Source organism: Nicotiana tabacum, chromosome 1 (assembly GCF_000715075.1).
Source record: "Nicotiana tabacum cultivar K326 chromosome 1, ASM71507v2, whole genome shotgun sequence".
NCBI classification, from domain to species: Eukaryota; Viridiplantae; Streptophyta; class Magnoliopsida; order Solanales; family Solanaceae; genus Nicotiana; species Nicotiana tabacum.
In genome coordinates this window covers 65,675,153-65,693,046 of record NC_134080.1, presented here as the reverse complement: position 1 = coordinate 65,693,046, position 17,894 = coordinate 65,675,153, and the positions used below count along the sequence as shown (strand labels likewise).

Here is a 17,894-nt window from a genome sequence, read left to right as displayed (position 1 = left end):
GTCCTCCATTTCAGAACCAAAGCAAACCATAGCCATTCCTCATTTCTTTTCTTCTTAGTTTTTAATTAGCCTTTCATTTGTCTGCAAATTTATCAGTGTTTGATCAGAAAAGGGCCAATGGCGAAGATTGCTGTTGGAAATAGCCGTGAGGCTATTCAGCCAGACTGCATCCAAGCACTTATTGTTGAGTTTATTGTCACTTTTCTCTTTGTTTTTGCTGGTGTTGGATCTGCCATGGCTGCCAGTAAGTTGCATCAATTATATGTCTTTTTTTTTTCCTTCCATTATCACAAGTGATAAAGAGAGTTTGAGGGAGATTGAACTTGGTTACTTGAATTGGAGATCAAATTGATATTATTGTCCATTTTTTTGGGTTGTGCATTTCTCTGTTTTTTTTTTTTGAGTTTATACTATTGCCTTTTTAGAATTGGCATAAATGGTTAGATAACATTTGATTGATTATTTTGGTTTATGTTTTATTTTTTGGTCATTTGGGTTTCCATGTACTTTTAAGATGCCAGCTTCTTTAAAGAAATAAAAAAGTATAGTAGTATTGAGCAGTGAGAATAATCTATGATCTAGAATTAAGAACGAGTGTAATCTTATTTATGTATACATTTTAAACTTTTTTTTATATAGACAAAATACATAACTTGCCCCTTAAACTATTGACCAAATCCCTGTTACACACTTTCTGACTATAAAAATTATCTTACACACTTAACCTTTTCAGAATATGTCTAATACACACCTCTTTTTTCTTGATCAGTTTACCAAAAGATGTGTAATGTCACGCACCAATAAAGTCATGACATGTGTCATTATTATTTTTTAAAAAGAAAAATATTTAAAATTACTCTTATACCCCCAAATTGAAAATCCTTTTAACTTCTCCATCTTCTACTGCCGTGCGCCGTCGATGGCACCACAAGAAAAAAGCCATAACCACTGCTTATTAGCTTCACCCATATTCAATTTTGCATTGATTCCTCCATAGCAAACCCAAGACCGAGAATAGAAGAGATGAAAACTGAAATTACAACTCCTATGTTTTTCATTTTCCTCTTCTATTTTCGGATCTCATACTACACCCAAACAAAGTAAATCAAAGTCAATTTTTCGTTTCCATGGATTAAACAACTTTATTATGAATAGATCTCAAACCTACCTTATAGGAAGGAAACTGAGTTGGGTTTTTATAATTTTAGTCATTCTCATGAAATATTAAAAAAATTCTTTTTTTATTTATGTACAGATTAAATAGTTTGTGGGTTTTAATGACAGAAAAAGAAGCGACAGAAGTTTGAAAGACAATTTTAAACAAAATTTATAGCACTTCCTTTAAATTATTTACCATGAGTTTTGCGAATTTTTGAAATTTCAGAGGAAGAGACGAAACAGAATGGGTGTTTGGGGGAGGCCGGAGAGGAAGGAGGCGGGTCCTAGTAGTTTGGTTAAGACAGGAGACAGAGATTATTAGTTTGGAAACTTTTTTTATTTGATAAAAAATGGAAAATAAAAGAAATATACGCGCTCATTATTTTTTGTTAAAGCACGCGCGAGACACGTATCAAAAAAGGTGTGTATTAGACACACTTTGAAAAGGTTGAGTGTGTAGAATGATTTTCGGGGTCAGAAAGTGTGTAACAGAGATTTGATCCATAGGTTGAGGGGTAACTTATGTATTTTGCCTTTTATATACTACTCCTTCCGTTTCAATTTATGTGAACCCATTTGACTGGGCACGGAGTTTAAGAAAAGAGAGAAGACTTTTGAACTTGTGGTGTAAAATGAGGCACATATATTTTGTGTGGCTATAAATTATTGCATAAAGGTAAATTGTTTCCAAATAAGGAAAGGGATCATTCTTTTTGGCACGGACCAAAAAGGAAATAAGTTCACATAAATTGAAACGGAGGGAGTATGTGTTATTTGCGGTTGACATGAATTTAGTACTTTAATTGGTTTAGTAGATTCTTTTGATAACCTATATTGAAGGGATACCGATCATTTGTGTAAAATCCTTTTTTGGCTGATCATGTAAAATCCAGTCATAAATCCGCTAACCAAGGTATGAACTATGAAATGAATGATTTAAATACAAATTAAATAGCTAATGATGTATTGAAATTTGAAAGTGAAGCAATGGGTTTGATAAAGTGTTGAATATTGAAAACAGATAAGCTAAATGGAGATCCACTAGTGAGCTTATTTTTTGTGGCAATGGCACATGCATTGGTGGTGGCTGTGACAATCTCTGCTGGCTTCCGAATCTCTGGTGGGCACCTCAACCCCGCTGTCACGCTTGGCCTTTGTATGGGTGGTCATATCACTGTCTTCAGATCAATCCTTTACTGGATTGACCAATTATTGGCTTCTGTTGCTGCTTGTGCTTTGCTCAATTACGTCACTGCTGGGTTGGTTAGTAATTAGCTACTACTACTAGTAGCAAACTTTTTGTCCATCTAAACAATTCCATTCAACATATTCATTTGGTGTCCATCTATATATGCTTCTGAGAGAACGTGTTTCATTACATATTATACATGGATTAGGTTTTAAGAAATCAGACTTTAACTCTCTTGAAATCTTGAATGTGTCAATAAATCATTGATTTTTACTAATTAACTCTTGTTTATTCTTCCATCAACCTGTAAACAGAGTGCCTGCCGATTGGTGCCCGGTTTTAGTTGAAATAATGAAATTGCCTATATATCATATCCTATAGAAATGCAAGAACAAAGAGATTCCTCGTTTTACTGTCACCTTTTTTACATAAATTAAAGAAATAAATTGATATACTTACTCGAATGTGTCAGGGCTTGAGCATCTTTTTTACTAGTTCTAGTACTAGATACTACATAGTCACACCGGTTACCGGTGGCATAAGGTCCTTATCTCATCTTTTTGTATTTTGATCTTTAATGATGTATTTTTGCAGGAAACACCAGTTCACACACTAGCAAATGGAGTGAGCTATAGTCAAGGGATAATTATGGAGGTGATTTTGACATTTTCTCTATTGTTCACTGTCTATACAACCATTGTGGACCCCAAGAAGGGAGTTCTTGAAGGGATGGGCCCACTTCTAACTGGGCTTGTGGTTGGGGCCAACATCATGGCTGGAGGGCCTTTTTCAGGAGCTTCAATGAACCCAGCAAGATCATTTGGGCCGGCTTTTGTGAGTGGAATCTGGACTGACCACTGGGTTTACTGGGTTGGGCCTTTGATTGGTGGTGGGCTTGCTGGCTTTATCTGTGAAAACTTTTTCATTGTTAGAACTCATGTTCCTCTTCCTAGTGATGAATCTTTCTAGGTTTTGTATCAAATGCCCTCTTCCTATTGTGCAGTATTGATGTGGTTTTGCTAGTATTTCTTGCTATGCATGTACTATTTTCTATGTTTCCTTTTTGTAAGTTTATATGTAATAACACTATCTATGCAATTGTGTATCTAACTCCTTCGATTATTCCCATATTTTTAATTGTTCGTTCCAACATTAAGCTAAGGTAACAATTTTGTTTTTTGAATAACATATCACCCGGGTTAGGTGATATGGTTTTATTTTAGGTGTCAAATGTACCAAATTAATGAGAAATCAAACTTGTTTATTCAAATTTAGAACGTCAAATTAGAAACTCATATAAGGTCTATAATTAGATTCTCAAATCTTGGGAAAGTATTAAGCGTGACCCAAATTTGCATGAGGCCTACATCTATAACCAATCGTGATATCTCTTCCTTTTTCTTTTTCTCTTTATGTATTGCTCAAACGGGACAAGAGTTCCTCTCTTAATTTATTTTTAACATCAGGACAGAATCATGTCCTCCACTTGATTTTATCTTTCAACTGGTCAACTCTTATACCTAAAAATAAAAATAAAAAAAAAACTCTTATACGATCCCTATGACGCGACCCTTGCAATTTACTACGTATATGTTTTTGTCGGACGAACTGTATGGGCTAAAGACAATCCATGATTTTCCATATATATATATATATATATATATATATATATACTAGTAAGGTCAACATGAGCGAAGAATCTAAGATGGTAACAGGCCACTCTTCCTTGGGATGATAGGCGAGCATGGAGCTAAATGATTTAAGATGGTAACATGCTACTTTTCCTTGGGGATAATAGGCGGACAATGAAGTTAAAATCCATTATTGTACAAAGGCTTAATGAACTTTCGGTAGCAGAGCATCACTTCTGCTTCTATTGAAATACCCTTTTTCTATGAAAAAAGCCTGTATGTATCAATAATTCTGATTTTATGTATGGACACTTTCTCATTTTTGACTTATTGACAATTTAATTTGCCAATCATGCTCTAAGAGTTATCAGGAACTATTTAATGCAGAGAACGAAAAAGACGTAAGCATTTTGTGCAAGCAGTAAAGAGTTGGGTCTTTGCTTTATAATTACGACCTAGCATTTTACCCCAATTTTTAATGACACAATTTTTTCAGTTTCATTAAGTTATTTTGGTCAATATGTCTCAAAATAGTTAACTCTTCTAGAGTGGGGGAGGTCCAAAACTCTAAGCTCCATAAGTTCAAAGCCAGAAAAGAAGGCCTAATATGATGGCCTAGAAACAGCTTGCACTAACCCATTGCCAAAACAAAACTCATGGTCCAATCTTGTGGCTCAATGAAGTGCACATTTTTTTGTATAGCTTTGGGAGTAGAGTAACCGTTGGGCTCATTAGTGTTCCCATAACTCAATGTAGTAGCTTTGTGACCTGTGTATTTAAGATTTTACAGAATGAGAAATTGTTAAAGAAAATAAATGACTAGCAATATAAATAAAGACAGAACCAACCTTTCATATAAATAGCAATGTAAACCCTCAAAAAAGGGTATATGCATAGTGGCAATGCCAAAATGACAAAAAAAAATCATCACAAGCTATAGGTGTATGGTTCATTAAGAGACACATTTTTGTTTATACAAAGGACTCCAGATAAAAATTCATCTAAAATAAATATAACTCAAAAAAAAAAAAAGAATTTTCCCAGTAACTATTACGTGTGTTTGTATTGTGAGACTATTCAAAAGATCGTATGATAGAATAATAAATCTTTAATAAAAATGGACTTATCAAAATGAAATCCACAAATTTGATACTGAAAATCTGCATGAAATGCACTTCATTTATGAATTATCAAACCTTCAGCCCTGAAAGTCCGTGGCTCAACTGCCATGCTTTTTTCGATCGGTTGGATCAGAAGTCCAATCACCCTTGCAAGGATAAGATCTAGTGTATAACAATATACACCTAAACCAAAAAATGTTATACAATTAATGCATATAAACTGTATCACACAAGTATTATCTTCCTCATATAACCACAAAATCGATTGTAGCTGGAAACTGAAAAGTATACTGTTGTATACTCGAAGGAAAAGAGAAACCCAGGGGAAAGAAATAGAATAAGTAGATAAAAACTGAAATCTTGTCAAGGATGACATAATTTCAAATAAGAAGTTCCTCTACACACTGCCATGGTTACTCTTAAGATTATGGACACATTCCTTTATGAAGCACAAAGGCAAGGCATAATTTACTTCTATATGACATCTTGTGGCAAAGAAGCCTTCAACTCTGCATCTGCTGCTGCTCTATCTCCACATGACATTTTATCACCTCAAGTACTTCCCTCACTTCTTTTGCACATATTGAACTTCCATATGATTGTATCAAGTATGAATTTTACTTCAATTATGCAATCTAGAAACATGAAAATGTGAATCATAAGATGCCACAAATCCAAACATGGAAATACCTTGTTCGAGCAAATACACATGCCAACCAGTCCATGGTGAACTGAAGGCACAGTCCACAGAAAAATCTGCCAGAACGACATGGAAAAAAAAATAAAACGATCTCAAAATGCAATTAAAATGCATTACAGCTACATGGATATCTAATTGGCCAAAATATCGAGAAAGTAAGATGTCACCAGCGTCTTCTATGTGAACAAAAGTTAATTCTCAAGTGTTCTGCTAAAATTGATTTTTTTTCTTCTTTTTTTCCTTAGAGTAGATTCCCACAACATCAGATGAATACCAGAAACAGAAGAGTTGGACCTCATGTTCAAGTTTTCATTCAAATGTAAAACCATACTTGCGGGACTGATTTCAACTTCCACTTCATGAAAGACAGTATATTATGATATCTTAAATGGAGACTTTCTTATATACATAGGAGAAGAAGATACCAAATCTCATAGAGTGACTTCAGGTTCTTTCAGCTGTCACAGCAGTGAGTAGAGGATAGTAGAGGATCAGATCCATCAATCTTATTTGCCTTCCTGCTCCCAAAAAATATAAAACAAAAATAACAACAGTGGCTCATAGATTGCCATATTTATCATGTTAGCAGGTCAATATATAATCAAAGCTGGGAAAAATTTATCAACAGGCCCGACGTCTCTTCTATCGGTTATTTTGTTCTATTATCATTGTATCCGAGATAGACAGTTTTCCTTCTTTCAAACGTTTGTATGTAGTAATTATAGATAGTCCGTAAAAGTTGTGACACCAGTTTCTGGGTAGAGGCATATGTTGATTTCTGAATTATTTTGGTTTATTTTGTTTAAGTCTTCCGCTTAATCTCATATTCCGCTATTAGTTAAATGTTTGTCACATGTTAAAGCAAGTTGTTAAAGGGATTAAAACAAAGAAGTAAAGAATTTTCTAAATTTCATGGCTTGCCTAGCTTCTATGAGTAGGTGCCATCACGACTCCCGAGGGTGGAAAAATTCGGGTCATGACACTTGTCATCGCCACCATTGCTTTCAAAACCAGAGCCGGGGAACGTCTCCTCATTTACCTTACTTTATCCGAAGTAGCTATAAGTGCAGTCTTGATTCGAGAAAAAAAACGCAATCCCCCATCTATTATATTAGCAATCCCCCATCAAAACATTACTTGACACTGAGAAGAGGTATCCTCACCTCGAGAAACTGGCGCTGGCCTTAGTCGTAGCTTCATGTAAGCTTAGATCGTATTTCCAATGCCATCCCATCTCGGTTGTCATGACTTTTCCCCTGAGAAGCATTTTGTATAAACCCGAGCTATTGGGAAGGCTGGCCAAACGGCTCATCGAGCTAAGCGAGCACGATATCACGTACCAACCGCGAACAACAATAAGTTGTAAGTGCTCGCTGACTTCGTCGCCGACTTCAACGCAAAAGTAATGCCCGAAGTCGAAAGAGAAGCCGCTCAAACTTCCCCCCAAGCACAAGGCCTCTAGGTTCTATAAACCGATGGCGCATTCAACATGTCAAGGTCCGGAATGGGACTCGTACTCTAAGTCCCAGCATACGAAGTAATCCGCCAATCCATAAGGTGCCCAGATATGACTAACAACGAGGCTGAGTATGAGGCCATAATTGCAGGTTTGAGACTAGCCTCAAGTACGGGGAAAAACAGTTAAAACTATGTTGTGATTCCCAACTCGTAGTCAACCAAGTCATCTGGACTTACAAAATCAAAGAACAAAGATTACAAAATATCAGACTGAAATCTACAAGCTGCTGCCCGAGTTCGATGAATGTCAGCTCGACCGAATTCCCCAAGCACAGAACATTGATACGGATGGCCTTGCTAAACTAGCCGCAGCCAACAAAAGCATCGCAACCGGAGACAAAAACGTAATCTACCTCCTCACCTCATGCAAATTATTACATATTTGCATGACGACACAATCCTAGATAATAAAAATGAAGCCAAGAAACTGAAAATACAAGCGGCCAGGTACAATATCATCCACAACAACCTGTATAAGATAACTTATGGCGGCCCTCTAGCAAAATGCTTGGGCCCAAACCAGACGCGGAAGAGGTCCGCGAGGGCCATTATGGAGCTCACTCCGGCAATCGGGCTGGGGTCAAATGCCTCATACGGGCAGGATATTACTGGCCCACTATGAAAAAGGAGGCCGCAGACTTCTTGAAAAAATACGAGGGAAGCCAAAAATACGCTCTGATGATTCACCAAGTAGGAGAATACCTCCACTCGGTTTTTTGAGAATTGGCGTATCAAAAGAATACTCTCGATGCCATACCATCCCGCGGGCAATGGACAAGCAGAGTCCTCCAACAAGTCGATACTGAACACCATGAAGATAAAACTTGAAGACGCCAAGGGATTGTGGCAGAAATATTACCAGAAGTACTGTGAGCCTATCGAACAACACCGAAAACGAGCATAGGAGAGGCACCCTACTCTTTGGTCTATGGGATCGACGTAGTAATACCAGTCGAGGTCGGAGTTCCCAGCCTAAGGTACTTCCATGAGAGCAGTACAAGCAATAAGAAAGCAGAAGGCACGATCTCGACGAAGTCGAAGAACGAAGAGACATAGACAATGTAAGAATCATCTTCCAAAAATAGCACGCAGAACGCTGTTATAACAAGAAAGCAAGATTCAGGCCGCTCAATGTCGGGGACTACATGCTTAAAGCTAAAACACAAGTAGGTAAAGATCCACGGGAAGGCAGGCTGGGAATAAATTAGGATGGTCCATACAAAATCACGGCAAGAGCGAACAAAGGGTCAATCAAACTAGAAACAATGGAAGGAAAGATACTACCAAACAACTAGAATATTACCCACCTTAAGTACTTCAACTTTTAAGAGAAAGCATCCCCCAAGTCGTACTCTTTTTTTCCTCACTTGAGTTTTTTCCCAATTGGATTTTCTCAAGGAGGTTTTTAACGAGGCGACGAAGGGAAAACTTCAAGTTGAAGTACTCAAAGATGGGAACGGGACGTCTAGTTGATTGCTCGACCTCTTAAGCACTCTCCAGGTCAACTAATAAAGGGACTAGATAGACTGGGACTGGGACTTGAACGCCAGCGAACGCCCGAAAATTTGTAAATTTCTCTAAATGTATGACCAAAGCAACAATGTTTGAAGTTTATTGTTTTCTCTCCAAGTGTATGACCAAAGCAACAATTCTTAAAGTTTATGGTTTCGACAAACTTCGCACTTATCGGCACATCTTTCTAAATTTAGTTTATGTTCGACCTTGTTCAAACTAACACCTAGCGGACCTCGGCCATAATTAAATTTAAGTTATGTTCGACCTTGTTCGAACTAAAACCTACCGACCCTTGACCATAATTTAATTTAGGTTATGTTCGACCTTGTTTGGACTAACACCTACCGACCCTCGACCATAACTAAATTTAGGTTATGTTCGACCTTGTCCGAACTAACACCTACCGTCCCTCGGCCATAATTAAATTTAGGTTATGTTCGACCTTGTACGAAATAACACCTAGCGGCCCTCAGCCATAATTAAATTCAGGTTATGTTTGACCTCGTTCGAATTAACACCTACTGGCCCTCGACCATAATTAAATTCAAGTTATGTTCGACTTCGTTCGAACTAACACCTACTGGCCCTCAACCATAATTAAATTCAGGTTATGTTCGACCCTGTTCGAATTAACAACTATTGTCCCTCGGTAATAATTAAATTCAGGTTTTGTTCAACTTCGTTCGAACTAACACCTACTAGCCCTCAGCCATAATTAAACTCAGGATATGTTCGACCTTATTCACACTAACACCTACTAGCCCTCATCCATAATTAAATTTAGGTTATGTTCGACCTCGTTCGAACTAACACCTACTGGCCCTCGACCATAATTAAGTTCAGGTTATATTCGACCTTGCTCGAACTAACACCTGCCGGCCCTTGGCCATAATTAAAGCCTTGTTTGAACAAACTCCCACCAACCTCTGGCCGACATTCGCTAGTAAGTGATCACGGTTAGAAAATCAAGGCAAACAAGCGACAGAATTAAAAAACATACAAATGCAAAAATGAACCACATAAAGAGAATTAGATGTAAAAAATGAAGTTTGCATTTCATAATTGAAATATTTTTACAAAGGCTCATGAAGACGCCACCAACCACACATAAAAATATACAAAAAAACAAAAGAGAAAACTACTGGCCACCACCAACACGGGCTTCGACATCCCTGCCGTCTTGCCCCTCAACAGTGTCGCCCCCTTGACCATCAGCACCCTAACCATCGTCGCCTTCACCCTCAGGATATGCAGCATCATACCAGGAATTCTCCTCGAGCTGATCTATACCTTCGTCCCCCTCCTCCTCACCGGCCTCTAGCGTAGCAGGGTCATACCTGCAAGCAACTTAAGCTTCCGGGCCTTAACAGAAGTATCTTCAAAGGCAACCTCAGAAACAGATCCTGCTGCATACAAATCTCGAAACAAATCTAATTGGACCTCGACATAAATCTGCTCCTCATACAACTCTCGAGGAACATTAGGAAAATCTGAAGTATGGGAAGAGGACGGTTGCTCCAGTAATCGGGCCTTCTTGACCTCAAGAGCAGCAACTCGATCGTAGAGTCCAGAAGTCTCTTTCTCCAACTCTCCAACCCTCTCATCAAGTTTCTCTTCTTTAAGCCTTGCCATTTCCAAGTCATTTTCTTGCGCAAAATGGAGAGTCTGGATCACTACCTCAAGATCCTCCACCTACCTCAAAGCCTCTGACCTAGCAAACTCCGCCTTCTCAAGATCCTCTACCTTCTAGGCGACCTCGCCACTTAGAGCATCTGCTCTGAATTGACACTCATCAAGCTGGCATGCAGCAAAACCACCTCAGCTTGGAAATCGTTTCATTAGGCTTCGATCCCTTTGCTGATTTTGAGCTCTTCCTCCTTACCTCTCAACGTCCCTTCAAGGATGCTACACTTATCGATGGCCCTCATAAGCTCATCATCCTTCTCCTTCAACTCATCGCGTAGGGCCCGCAAGTTGCCTCCCTCGCCAAAACGTCTGCGAATATCCCTATACTTGCTGCGGTACTCAAAATACTTGTGCTCCAACTTCTCAAGTATTTTGTTATGCTTCTCCTCCCTTCGAGCGCTCTCAATCTCCAAGATCATGGTCTGCAATCATAAGAAGAAAAAGAAAGGAAGCAAAAATAAGAATGTCTCCTCTAATAAATGCAAAACTCTAAACAAAGAAACACTACAGTTAGAAAGACAAAAACGTAAAATACTAACCCTAAGGGCAAGTCCGGCTATGCTCCTCGACAGAGTAACATTGTCCAGTTCTCTTGAGGGTTTCACCTTCTATGTCAGAGCAAAGAGGGCAGAGGGAAGGGACTGCGTTCTCCGTATTCTTCAACAGATCACGATCCATGGGGATCGCAATTGTCCTCGTCGACCCTTCGAACCTCACCTCGAGTGGGATAAACCTTTATTTCATCATCCTCAGGTCAACGAAATCAATGTCTGAACCCATATCATAACTATCTTTGGCAACTCCTTTGCCTCTCCCATCAGCCAAAAAACAAATTTTATCGACTTGCTGCGAAGTCGACGACTCCTCTTACTATAAATAATTAGAAACCCCGGCGGTCGGCCCTTCGACCTCCGTCATCACAGAAGGGAGAGAATACCTTCATCGACCTCCGCCGATCTCGGAACCTCAAATGCAAGTCAAATATCATCTTCAAGGACAATGGTTACCGTCTCTCGAAGGGTAAATTCATTGTCAAATCTCCTTTTTCTACCCAGAAGGGTATAGGGAGATAATTAAAGTGGCAATAACCGAAACGAAATTATTTATATCAAATTCAAAGTCACCACTTGGGATAATTTATGGTGTCCCAAGTCACCAGTTTAAAATTCCGAATCGCGGAAGTTTGACTTTGTTTTACAGTCCGCAAAACACAAAAATTCGGGTAAGGAATTCTGTTAACCTGGAAGAAGGTGTTAGGCATTTCTGGGTTCCGTAGTTTTAGCACGATCGATATGATCATGCATGTCTTATTAAATTGTCTAATTGCTTATTTTTAAACCTATGTTCATCTACCCCCTTAACCATTTTTAATTGCCCAATTAATCGTAAATTTGAAATTATCTTAAAACGAGTCACGCGTACGTGTACTCATTTCGTTTGGCGCTTCAAGAATCATGTCACGCGTATGTGTCCACAATTAATCACGCTTTATTATTATTAAGAAAGTTTGATCGAAGTTGCGTGAACGCATACTCCAATTTGATTTTTAGGATCGTAATTATGTCACACGAATGTGTACACAACCACAATGATTTAATTAGAGCGCGCCTAAAGAATCCTAACGTATTCGTAATCATTTTTCTAAGTTTCATGCCTACTGAGAGGATCATGAATTTAGGGAAAATTGTTGGAGCTATTTTAAACAATAATCTATTTTGTAAACTGGGCTAACTCAGTGACTTTCAACTAAAGCTCATAACCCCAAAAGATATTGAAAGAGAAAAACACTAAGGCCCAAAGCCCGCTTACTTCTTATTAGCTAAAGCCAAAATCCTTTTATACTAAGAGGATCTCCAAAATCCAAACATCCATATTTGATGACCAAACATTGGTCAAGCTAAGTAATTAAAAAATTAAAACAACATTCTAGAATCAATGCTCATAATTAATCTCTTATATACACATATTTAGATACAGATTTAGGCATAAACAATATAGGGAGGAAATTCTGTATAAACAGTGATTAACAAACGCATAAGTAGGTTAACAAGACATTTACCCAAACGGTTTTTTTGAGCCATAACACTATTTTTTACCAGATTAGTAAGCCTATAAATAGGCAAAGGATGAGACAAGGAACTGCTGAACATTTGTGCTTAAAATTAAAACTCATACAGAATTAAATACAACAATAAGAAGGACATCACTTTTAGATACAAATGGACTTATGTATAGATAACTCAAGTTTCATTAATCCTAACAGAATACCAAACAAAAAAAGAAACGAAAGCAACTTGAAAGAGCATATGCATGAACAATTGCACATGACTGCTTTCTCTACCTCCATAATACACATATCTCTTCCATACAAGCATATTTCATATCCAAATATAATCCAGAGATTCAAGAGAGGTACCTGGATATAACAAATGAACAGAATAAGAAAATAGAGCTCTGAAATCAGCAAATGACAGCAGAAAATAGCACAAGCAACAACAAGAAAATAGCAGGAAACCAACAATACTACAGCTTTCAACTCAAATCAGCAAACCCGGTAATATGGAAATAAACCATTAGACAATGTGAAGGAAAATCGGCTTGAACATCTCATTTTGTTTTTTTATTTATATTTCCCTAGCTTTGAACTTAAAGAGAGGAAAATCAAAAAATGCACTCAAGAGAATCAGTCTATGTATTGTTTTAAGATTTCTTGTGTAAAACATCTGTGGCTATTCTATGAGATAAGCATGCTTTTATAAGAAAAAAACGCAACCGCTCTCCTATGTGCCTTCCCTAATTTTCAGGGGAAAAAGAATATTTTCCTAACCAATTTTGCAACTTCTCCCCCCCCTCTAAATTCAACATCTTTTGAAGACTAGAAATGGACAGTTGTCCAAGTCTAGAAGCTTCTTCTTCTTCTTTTTTTACTTCCCAATTGACCCCATTTAAACTCTGTTTATTACCCCTTTCACCCCTAAGCCCTCGTATTTACCACTTAGGACTAAAAATGCCTGGGCCTTGCACTTGAATACCTAAACTAAGATAAACCGACAAACAAAGCAGAAGGAAACTCATCCCCGAATTTCAAATCCAATGGGCCTGTTTCTCACACAGTGCATCCCTTTTCAAATTAAACACACTGATAAAAGAAAGAAAGAAAAAGAAATTCATGTTCCGCTGACATCAACGAACATAATCCAACAAATAATAATATGTAATTGACCAAATGTCATTATACAATTTATTAACTAACAAAAAAAACTAACTAAAAATCTGACTAGCAACAATTAAACTAGAAAGAAATGAAGAGCTAGATATATGAGTTACCAATCAAAATGACTCACGAGAAAACCCAAGATTCCAATCAATGCCGGAGTTTCAAGGTTGAACGACAGCAACCTCTGTCCGATGAACACTTATTTGAACTCATGACATTCGATAAGTATTTCATTGGGCAAAGCTCGCTGAGGTTCAACAGGTTTGACACAGAAGAAGAACTCCGGTGAAAAGATTCCGGACAGAGTAGGTTAGCATCAAACAAAAAGGTCTTGAACGGGCCAAACAATTAGTGTAAAATTCATGGTACCTCTACCTTAGCTAGAAAATTGGAAAAGGAAGAAAAAAGATCTAGGGTTTTGATTTCTAGATCAAGAATTGGAGATGGTGGGTGGGGATTTTTGAAAAACTGTTATGGAATTAAGGCTTAGGGGTGTTAGGGGAGTGTAGGGTGTAAATTTAGGGCTATTTGGCGACGTGTCACCTCCGTGGACAATTTTCGGCAGCGACAGACGGTGGTGGCTAGGAGAAGGGTGAGAGACAAGGTCTACGAGAGTGTCTAGGGTTGGGGGGGGAGGTCCTTTGGAAAATTATAAGGGATATGGGGTTCGTTCCCAGTCGTTGGATCATTGAAGATAAACGGCTGGGATTCAATAGGTCAAAACGACGTCGTTTGGGGTGTTAGAGGATTGGACCGGTATTGGGGGGTTTGGACTTGGGCTGGCTGGAGAAGAGGGAATTGGGTCAACAATTTAGGCCAAATTTGGTCTCAACTAAGCTCTTTTCTTTCTAGTCTTAATAATAATTAATTTTTATTTTTTTTAAAAATCCTATAAAATTAACTAAAACCGTAAATTAAGTCCTAGATAAAACCTAGAAATGTAGATTAATTAAATAAATTATCTATTTATAATATTAAAATAATTAATTTACTTTAAAACTAATGAAAAAGGTACTAATTCTAAAACTAAGGCTAAAATGTAGAACAATCCATATTTTTTTTGGTGATTTTCGTTTAATAATACAATTAATTAACGACTTAACCTTAAAGATGTAAATAACAACCTAAAATGCAATGTATAAAATTTTGAACATTTTTAGGGTATTATTTCATGATTTTAAAATGCTAGTCATGCAGCTAAATACAAACAATAATTAACAAGACATTCCTAAAAATGCTATAGAAATTACAATACTTGTAAAAAATTTATTTTGCGAATTTATAGGATTACTATTATCTGAAAAAAATCACGTGTTCACAGTTGCCCCTCTTTGCTCGGAAACACGAAGAGTTTTCGGGCAAAGATAAAGTAAGCAATCCCGAGCAATTTTTGCCCTTTTGGATACTCTATGGGAAACATCTTGAAAAAGTTTGACCGAACCTTGCTTCTGAGGTTGCCTACATATCCTTGGTTATAAAGGAATCAGGTCAGTGTAGTTCTGGAAGTTTTGGTAGTTGGGACTACTGAGAAGCTGTGATTTCACTGTTGTTATTGTACCGCTTGCTGAACTCCTTATTACACTGAAATCAAAAATGAAAAGAAGCTAAGCAAGTTTATCAGCTATGAATTACAAGATTCCTATCTATATGTCTTCAAACTTGATCTTGAAACTTCTGGAGTTCTGTCGTGCATCTTGAACTGTTGACTCGCACTCTCAAGGCGAGCTTCTGCTATTCCTAACTTGAATTAACCCTATTCTTCAGGCGAGTTCCTGCTGTTGTCTTGGGCTTAACTCTGATATGTATTCCCTCATTCCCCAGGTGGGTTCCTGCTACTTGACTTGATACTTGAAGTGAATTCCCTTGTTCTCCAGGTGGGTGCCTGCTACTTGACCTAATACTTAAATGGGCTCCCTTGTTCTCCAAGTGGTCGCCTGCAAGATCCTCACTTAAAATTTGAAATAAGTTCCCTTGTTCTCCAGGTGGGCGCCTGCAACTTAAACTTAAAATGAATTCCCTTGTTCTCCAGGTGGGCGCCTGATGCTGACTTAAAATTTGAAATAAATTCCCTAGTTTTCCAGGTGGGCGCCTGCAACTTAGACTTGAAATGAATTCCCTTGTTCTCCAGGTGGGCGCCTGATGCTGACTTAAAATTCGAAATAAATTCTCTTGTTTTCCAGGTGGTCGCCTGCAGCTTAAACTTGAAATGAATTCCCGTGTTCTCCAGGTGGGCGCCTGATGCTTAAACTTGAAATGAATTCCCTTATTTTCCAGGTGGGCGCCTGCAACTTAGACTTGAAGTAAATTCCCTTGTTCTCCAGGTGGGTGTCTGATGCTGACTTAAAGTTCGAAATAAATTCCCTTGTTTTCCAAGTGGGTGCCTGCAACTTAGACTTGAAATAAATTCTCTTGTTCTCCAGGTGGGCGCCTGATGCCAACTTAAAATTTGGAATAAATTCCTTTGTTTTCCAGGTGGGCACCTGCAGCTTAAACTTGAAATGAATTCCCTTGTTCTCTTGGTGGGCGCCTGATGTTGACTTAAAACTTGAAATGAATTCCCTTGTTTTCCAGGTGGGCGCCTGCAACTTAGACTTGAAATGAATTCCCTCGTTCTCCAGGTGGGCGCCTAAAGCTGACTTAAAATTCGAAATAAACTCCCTTGTTTTCCAGGTGGGCGCCTGCGACTTAGACTTGAAATGAATTCCCTTGTTCTCCAGGTGAGTGCCTACAGCTTAAACTTGAAATAAATTCCCTTAGTTTCCAGGTGGGTGCCTGCAACTTGACTTGAAACGAATTCCCTTGTTCTCTAGGTGGGCGCCTGCAATTTAAACTTGAAATAAATTCCCTTGTTCTCCAGGTGGGTGCCTAATGCTAAAACTTGAAATGAATTCCCTTGTTCTCCCGGTGGGCACCTGCAACTTAAACTTGAAATGAATTCTCTTGTTCTCCAGGTGGGCGCTTACATTGTGACAAAACAAACAAAACAAAAGAAACTTTTCTGCCCCAGTTTGGTACCGGAAACATCTGTGAGTGTTAATCGAATCCTGTTATCCAAAAGAGCTATAAGAATTTTAAAGTTGAATCCCATTATCTAGGACGACCCTGAAAATTTAAAATTGAATGTCATCTAGTGAGAACTTCAAATCTAAATTCTACTTCCTAAAGGTAAAACTTACGCTGAATCTCATTATCTATGAAGGTCTTAAAATCTTAAAACTAAATCCCATTATCCAGGGGGGTCCTGACGGACTTGAAACTAAATCCCATTATCTAGGAGGGTCCTGAGAACTTGAAATTAAATCCCATTATCCAGGAGGGTCCTGAAAATTTTAAATTAAATCCCATTATCCAGGAGGGTCCTGAGAACTTACGGTTGAGCCTATCTGGCGCACGCTTTCCTCATGGAGGGTTCCTCCAAAACACGAAATTTTCTGCCCCTGTTTCAATCACAGAAAATCTTATCAGTTTGAAAATGTGGTGGTTAGTTTACAGTATTCTTGCTGAAGGTGGCCTTTCCACTGCCATGCTTTTTTCATATTAGCTGCCTTGGGCTAGAAAAGAATTATTTGACCTTCTGATCGAACCTCAACCACAGAACCCAGAATGACCCGAGTGCCTCACACTCATCCTGTTGTTTTACATTTTTGTCCTTCCAATTTGAACCTCTATGTTTTCTCAAAGTTCACAAAACCACTTGACCACTTGAACTCCCACTAACAGCTTATTTTTCATTTTGAATCATGCTATTGCTGGTATGCTCTGGCCGCACTTTGCTTTGTGCAATTGAAAGTTGGTAATAAGTTTTGAAATCCTTTCTTGCTTGCTTAACAATGCTAACATTGAAAAAAGACTTATAAAAGTAGACCCAAAAGAAAAAACCGAAGCAAAGTGACTTCGAGAAACAAACACAAAGAGGAAATTTTAGACAGAGATGACTATTTGAGGAAGAGTGGAAAAGAGACTTATCTGAGTGAAGCAGCTAGCTCCAATGATCATGACATGAATTTCGGATTAATCCGCCCAGACTGTTCACCTAATCATATTTCATTTTGTACCCCGTATTCTTACTTCGAAACCGGGATTTTCCATAATCTAATCTCTGCAAAGTCACGAGCCTCATTCGGCTTGTAGTGCCCTGACGGGTTTTTACCAACAAACC

At 38.1% G+C, this 17,894-nt stretch overlaps 1 protein-coding gene across 1 annotated transcript; it reads left to right on the top strand.

Moving 5' to 3' along the window:
• LOC107767070 (aquaporin TIP4-1-like) lies at positions 1 to 3,454 on the top strand. Its single transcript, XM_016585984.2, has 3 exons — positions 1 to 244; positions 2,180 to 2,421; positions 2,942 to 3,454. Exons 1-3 carry the CDS (start codon positions 118 to 120, stop codon positions 3,314 to 3,316), a joined length of 744 nt encoding a protein of 247 aa, XP_016441470.1. The 5' UTR covers positions 1 to 117; the 3' UTR covers positions 3,317 to 3,454.
• Positions 3,455 to 17,894: the final 14,440 nt, after the last annotated feature.